Source organism: Habropoda laboriosa, unplaced genomic scaffold (assembly GCF_001263275.1).
Source record: "Habropoda laboriosa isolate 0110345459 unplaced genomic scaffold, ASM126327v1 scaffold212, whole genome shotgun sequence".
NCBI lineage: Eukaryota > Metazoa > Arthropoda > Insecta > Hymenoptera > Apidae > Habropoda > Habropoda laboriosa.
The window spans coordinates 356,314-364,086 of NW_017100509.1; the positions used below are offsets into that span (position 1 = coordinate 356,314).

The following is a 7,773-nucleotide window of genomic DNA, read 5'->3' on the forward strand; positions in this document are numbered from 1 at the left end:
AAGAAAAACAGATCGTTTTGTTTCAAAAAGAAGTGTGATAAATATTGAACTAACAGAATTGATCAACTTGGGACACAGCATTGGAAAGAAAAAAAGTTTGATTCTACGATCTTATTTTAATTTCCGAAGTATATCTATTTTTCTACGAGTAGAGATCTAGGTCTGATATGTATATTTGTGAAACTTTTGAATCTGAAATCCGAATCAGAACGCTGTCTGTCTTGATTCAATTTAAGCTTCACGCTTCTGGATAATTTAAGCTGGTCGTTAGTCGCTGGAAGTAATCAAAACGATTCTACCGGATAAGCAAAATTGCATTGTGATTTATCCGTATTTGTTTTACCCTCTCTCAAATATTACTCCAAGTTTCAGAGATTTGCTTCAAGTCGTCACAGAACGTCCACTTGGAAAGGCAATTTTATTACACTCGCTGTATTTCCATTATCCTTACAACATTCTTTCAAGCATCCGTTGAAAAAAAGAAAAAACACTCGGAAATTCAGGACAGTGAAATATACTGAATCGTGAATGGTTTTCCTTTACAGATCTACGAAGAGAAAGCACGAAAATCGACGATGTATCGAAATTCTGAAAATTTCCAAGAATCAAGACAAATTCCAAGAAACAGAGATACCTAACGCTACTTACGAACGCGATATAATTACTGTTAAAACAAGTAGATCAAGAAAAGATCTTTAACGCGAAGAAGATCGTTGTTAAGATGAAATTTACCTAAGAAGAAAATTCGATGGAAACTTGTAAAAAGTGTTATTCGATACAGACTCAAGAGATTAATTAGCAGCTTAAATTCCTACAAAATCCCGCTTTGGAGGACGATTTTCACTTGGAACGATCGCCGGACGTGATATATGATGTTCGAAGAGATGGAGAACACTTGGGACAATGTGATTAAAAATGTAACAAACATCTCGAATCCGATGGAGAACAACGAGACTCAGGATTTTTACGATATTTTCGATGATAGTTCCGATCGTAAACAAGTGGAGGAGATCGTCGTGGTGGTGGTACCGATCTTTTTTGGTATGATTGGTATCCTTGGACTGGTTGGCAATTCTTTGGTTGTTATTGTTGTCGCGGCGAATCCAAATATGAGATCGACGACAAACATCCTAATCATCAACCTGGCGGTGGCAGATCTGTTGTTCGTGATTTTTTGTATTCCATTCACCGCGACCGACTTCGTGCTACCTTTTTGGCCCTTCGGCAATTTTTGGTGCAAGATGGTGCAGTACCTCATCATTGTCACTGCCTATGCCAGCGTCTACACATTGGTCCTCATGAGCCTCGATAGGTGAGTTTCAATTTCACGCAACGCCACCTTTATCCATCCCCCGGACTGCATCAATGATTACGCTTTCGCATTTTGCAGATGCATGAATTATTCAGTGTTTCATTTTCTTCACTTCCATTTTACCTACTTTCGCGATTTTTCAAAGTGATGCAAAGTATTTCGTGTTTACCTTTTCCATATTTTCAGGGTTAGATAGTATCTTTTGAAAGTAATGCGAAGTATTTGATGTTACCTGTGCGATACTTTCAGTATTATGTACCTTTTGATAGTGACGCAAAGTATTTGATGTTACCCTTCGATATTTTCAGAATTAGATATTACCTTTTGAAAGTGACGCAAAGTATCAAACACTATCAGTCCAATACTTTTAACGATAATTCGGAAAATATGGAAATTCGCGAAATTTTCGTTTCTTCGATACTATTATAGATCGGTATAGAAATCTTCTACACATAATTTCCACTGTACGTGATACTTAAGAGGAAATGAAACGATTATTTGGCGATCATTTGCGAATACATATTCGAAGAATGATGTTACACAACGGAATTCGATTCTCTACGTAACATGGGAAGGTGCGAGCCATTCTTGCCTCATAAATATCAGCAGTATTTCCGGTTACGTTTCCTAGATATCGTATAGTGCACTGACTGTAGAATCATGTGTTATGCCTGCAGATGTAATACGTGCGAAAAAATCTTGATTTTCTCTTCAAATATACCATACATTCCTTTTCTATTTCTCATAAGCTTTTTCCAAATTGCGCTACGTGTTCAGCCTTCCCCTATCCATCGATCACCGGCAACGTTTCTTAATTCCACGTGTCGAAGAAATTTCGATATTTGTTAGATTTGCACAGTAGCAAAAGAGAATTATATATCTGGCATAGGTTGCCAATCACGAACTTGCGATTAATAACTAGGTTAATCGCGCGAGTCCCTCGATAACCTGTGTATAATTCAATTCACTGGCTTCTATCCAAGTCAATTAGCACCTATGACTCACCACACTGTCTTCATTTTGTTTTCTATACGATACACCAGTTGTTTCCAAAGCAAATATACGTTGTACATATTATGCAATTATTTTTAGATTTTGTTTTTTAATTTCTGAGATGAGACGTTCGAGTGCTCTGTATTTGAAAGCGAATGATACGAGGAAGAATTGTATGTTAATTGTTGCAGATATCTGGCGGTAGTTCATCCAATTCGTTCGATGTCATGGCGGACTGAAAATCACGCGATCGTTGCAATTTGCATCGCCTGGACGATCATCTTTGCAGTTTCCCTCCCTGCTTTCTTCGTTCACGGCGAGGTAAGTCACACTTGCAAATAATCTCCATATCGTGAATTAAATAGAAGTGCATATGGAAGTATCTAATAGAATTTCACACATAAGTTTCATTCATTTCTCCGGTAGTATCACTGTCATAGTTCACGTTTCTGGAATCGATATTTCAGTAATCGACAGTCGGTGTATTTTCAGTAGCAATCCTTACTTGATTACTGTTTCATTTTACATACAGTAGTTTCCTATTCTAATGCCTTCCTGTGATTGAACATTGGAATTGGATCCGATACTTTAGATAGGATATTTCTATCAGTTTTTTATGCACGCGCTGATTCGGTTTGCTCAAGCTGTATTGAACGAACGCGAAAAATTCTGTCTGGCTGGTAGTCTTTTTGATTGACTCCTTCACAATCCAGTTATTTGTTATCGATTGCATCGATACGCTCAACGAGCGCGGATTTTCGGTATCGTAAAATGTTTAAGAACTCGATTATCCTAAGAGCCACTACGTTCAAAAATTCGGCCTGCTCTTTTCGTTTGTACGCACGCAAGAACGGGTATTTTCTTTTTTCTCAGTTGTTTATATACGCATATTCGAACGAAGGCGGACGATAGAAATCGTTTATCTGTTATTTAACGAATCGCCGTTAATTAACGCTCGAGAACGAAGCGATCGATGAAAAGATTAAAATTGATAACAAGATAGATTAACCCTTTTCAAATAATATTCCGTTAATGGTACTGCAAAATTGGAGTGGATAGGAGGAAAATTCGCCGATGCCATCTATTCAGTAATTCCCCAGTGAGTGTTCTCACTATAATTACTTCTCCGATGAAACGAACTCAGCCAACCTGGCAGCCGTAATCGTTCATGGCTCTGAACATTTTCTACGAAAACTTTGTAAACATAAGAGCGCAATGTTCTTCTCGTTTCTAAATTCTCCGGAGTTATCGTAAATCAAGTATTTTTAATCCTCGAGAATTTATCTTTCATATTTTTCAATTTAAAAGCGCAATATTCTTCTCGTTTATAAATTTTCTCAGTTACCATAAATCAAATATTTTTAATCCTCGATAATTTATCTTTCAACATTTTTCAATTCACCGTTTCACGAATGATTTATTTACACTACGATCTAGATCTTAATTTCTACGTGATAATATTGCTCCCAAATTTTGCTGTATTTCGAATTTCCGTCACGCGATACTCTCCTTGTTTACATCTATCTTTCGTTAGATTATGCAGTGTATGAAGTAGATCTACGTTGTTTGAACGCGATATATCATGCAATCGATCATAATTCGCGTGCATCGTGCTGCAACTGTGCTAACAATTCTAAATAATTGTAAATAATTTGCAAGTTAACAGGATTCGCGTAAGCGTCGACGAAATCCCGATTCCGCAGGTTTTAGCGAAATTTCATCGGTATCTCCTCGAATACACGGCTCATTGTTGCAAGTTATACGATTTTCCGCGAGTCTACTAGCGGAAATGGTAGAAATAACCATTCCTACCTCGCCGTGATCGCTCGATGATTATAGCTCTGTCGTATTTTAGGTTTGCCTGTATAACACGTGCCATTTGACATGGTGCAGAATTGCAAATCATAATGTACATTTTATACGCGCCATCAGCACAGATTTTGCACTGAATCGAAATCTCGGTTACGTAAAATTGACTCGTTGAATTAGTCACAGCAATTGCCTTAACTTTTCTTCGAAATCGGACGAGAGAGTGTTCTCGTGATTTATGAAAAGCTACGAAAATTTACTGTGATATAGATTTATCAAACTGTAAACCTTCTGGATAATATCTCGAAGTGAAGATTTTAGATTGAAGATCAAATCTTCAGGACCAAACTGAAAGTAGATCGATCTACGTAGAAAATATACAAAAATTTCTCGATGTTCAACGTAGTCGATGATTTCCATATTTATAATTGATTCCATCGATGCTACATTGTTTTTCGATTTTTTTCAAATTTTTCCATACAACTACAGCCGAGAACTGCTCCCTTATATATGTAGATTCGTTTTAATTTCAGGACGTGGACGACTCGTTGTCGGAGAACCTGACAGCTTGTCGAATCCTACAACAATATAATTGGCCGCTATTCCAGATATCGTTCTTCCTCTTCAGCTACGTCCTGCCACTGATGCTGATATGCTTCTTTTACATTTGCATGCTCATCAGACTGTGGCGCGGAGATCGCGTCAGTGCCGAAAGTCGACGTGGAAGAAGACGAGCGACGAGGCTGGTACTCGTCGTCGTTGGCGTTTTCGCCTTTTGTTGGTGTCCTATACAGGTTAGTGTGATCTACGAATCTAACCAAAACTCTTTTCCAAGGAAAGCTTTGGGATGTTCTTTTTTTCCAATTAATTAATTTCGGTTTCTTTATTTCAATATAAACTTCGATTTACTGCAATTACACGTGAAAGACGATATTGGAAAAATGACCACCACTTTTGTCTTTTTTAATTCAACGCACGAATAACCTGATGAATCGCGTCTTCGAGAATTGTCGGTGTGTTGCTTAATTTCCACGCAGCAAGGAAAATAATGCAATAGCGTGAAATTTTATAATCCTGGAGGTGAATTAATTTCCCTGTTTCGTGAGATAATTCTGCCTCTGAATTTCGATCGTAACGAATCGATTGTCTCGCTGTGGCGGAACCACATCCTCCAAGTCAATGCGATTTAATTGTCTCCGCGAAGGTTGTTTAATATCTCCCGACAGGGGAGCGAAAAAATCGTGAATTTTTCCAAGCTCATTTTTCATCGAACACAAATTTTCGTCAAATAATAATAGAGCAACTAATAAAAAAATATTGACATTAATTCTTCTATCGCTTAATACACTTTGCTGGAACGTTTCGTTGATTCGAATCGTTCGAAAATATTTACGAGCACGTTGATCATTGTTACGCGGTGTAACGTGTAAATTGGAGGAAACGATCGTGCCAATAATTTGTCCGGAAGATCACGACTGTTCCTATCGTACAAATCACTGGCCCGTGTCAATCGAAAATGGTGACCAGGGAATTGAACGGCATCGGTGTATTTCGTACGACAATTTCGAGGGATACTTCTCGATGGAAAAAATTTACGAGCGACACGGGCGCGATGTAATTAACTGGTACGCTACTCGGTGCTAATGGAGATGGAAGACAAATCGCGAAAGGAAATTGTGCGGTGAAATTCGGTAATTTAGTATGTTCCTGGCGGGGAATAATGGGGATTATCGGAACGAGGTTTATCAACCGACGAACAATGCTGTTAGTTTTCTTTGTAATTTTATTACTACCAGATAATGGAGATAATAGAGTTAATCAATGTTAATTGAAACAGCGATGTGAAACTTGTGCTTCGTCCGATACTTCACCGCGAGCTTCTCTTTAATTTATCCAATAGAAGCTGTTTAAAGCAGAAACAAAGAGCGTGTGTTGAAATATTCCATTCCCTTTTGGCCGTGTACAGTGTCTTGAGAATTGTATCGGAGAAAGTAAGGGAATCGGTGTGGTATAAAGTCGCGAAAATATGTCTTCCGATTTTCAGTTAGTATGGTTTTCGTTCTTTTGTGCTTGCAAGTAGAGTACGCTGTGCATTTTCGCTTACGATTCATTTGTCGCCTATTTCATAGCGAGCTTTGTATTTCTTACGCTTGCGGTGTGCATCCTTTTCAATTGCGTTTATTCAATTTCCAGTGGGAAATATTTTCATTGGAGAATGTGTTATTTTGAAACTTTTGATACGTTTGCGAAATAAAACGAATCGTGTTTCACCAGATCCTACATTTCCTGCGACATTATCGACCTCTTTGTTGAATAAAAATTTAACGAAGTAATAATACACGAATTAAGAGCGATAAATGTACAATTGAAATAAACCGTGTAATTGAAATTTTTCACGTACAACTTTATCCGTCGCGTATATATTTCTGCATTAATTTTGCAAGTAGAACCATTAAACCGACCGCGGCTATAATTCGTCCGAAAAATTAAGGGGACTATCGGGTGATCTTTTTCGGTACGTTTAATAGCGATATAGCCATTAACGAAATGAGCTGTCAGCGGCATACTTTCTGTTCTTCCTGTTCAGCGTTAATTCCTATTTGCACGCGCGATCATCGATCGTCCTTCGTAAAACGGATTTTTCGCTGGATTTCCAAGGAATATTTTCATCCGTTGGTTATAAGCGACCTAGTTCGCGCGAAATAAATTTAGTTATTTTTTTTACTTTCCGTTTTCGGGAAGAAAGAAATAGATATGCAAATTCTATTCCGTCACTGAGAATATCGCAATTTCGAAATTTCTCCTATAATTGCGAATTCCTTGCAATTTTTCCCAGTTCGCGATTCATTATCGATAATAACATTTTCCATGTGTACATTGTGCCCGTTTCACAATAGGTGATCCTGGTGACGAAATCACTGGAAGTGTATCCATTGACGTCGGCGACGATAATGCTGCAAATAGCGAGCCACATTTTGGCGTACACGAACAGCTGCGTCAATCCTATTCTCTACGCCTTCCTCAGTGACAGTTTTCGGAAAGCCTTCCGGAAAATCATTTACTGCAAACCTCGGAGAGGTCAAGATCAGAACAGACAACTGGGACCACTGACGAAAACTACGAGAGCTGCCAGTACTGGTGACATCCTTTAGGTGAGTTTACGCCTCGTAGATTTCTCGAATTACAGCGCATTTTTCTCGAATAACGTTCCGCGGTTCGTCGAGAAGCTTCATTTTCGACGTTGAAAATTTCATAGAACCACTCGGAAGATCTCTAATTACTCGGTCGACGATTAATCGTTAAAGGGAAGCAATTAGAGCCCGGTAATTGAAAGATACACTCGTTGCGAGCTTTATTAGAAGTTTCAAAGCAAACATTTTTATCTGCGACGAAATTTCAGTTTCTAGATGGAGCACTTTGTAGAGCCTTTTCTTTTCCTGCTCTTAGCCAGCTTCTCCGAGTGTAAATTCCCCAGTCGGAAAGCATGCTTCTTCCCTACGTTTATGTTGCCACTACGATAATCTAATTCCTTTCAACCTACCAAAAAAATCCTCGATTTAAAAACTTTCTTAAACAACTGAAAATTTGTTCATCTGCAAAAATTACGCAACTGCGCCGGGCATTTAAATTACCGTCGTTCTTACGCAAACAGATCGATC

General features: G+C 38.3%; 1 protein-coding gene across 1 annotated transcript; it reads left to right on the forward strand.

Annotated features, from left to right (window-relative positions):
* Nucleotides 1-872: 872 nt before the first annotated feature.
* Nucleotides 873-7,266, forward strand: LOC108576254 (allatostatin-A receptor-like). The gene is made up of 4 exons (XM_017939213.1): nt 873-1,312; nt 2,497-2,626; nt 4,648-4,908; nt 7,012-7,266. The coding sequence occupies exons 1-4, from the start codon at nt 873-875 to the stop codon at nt 7,264-7,266; spliced, it is 1,086 nt and encodes a 361-aa protein (XP_017794702.1).
* Nucleotides 7,267-7,773: the final 507 nt, after the last annotated feature.

Coding starts and splice junctions, on each gene's coding strand:
- LOC108576254 (XM_017939213.1), top strand. CDS start 873: ATGTTCGAAGAGATGGAGAACACTTGGGACAATGTGATTAAAAATGTA. Junction 1,313..2,496: donor GTCCTCATGAGCCTCGATAG/GTGAGTTTCAAT, acceptor TAATTGTTGCAG/ATATCTGGCGGTAGTTCATC. Junction 4,909..7,011: donor TTTGTTGGTGTCCTATACAG/GTTAGTGTGATC, acceptor GTTTCACAATAG/GTGATCCTGGTGACGAAATC.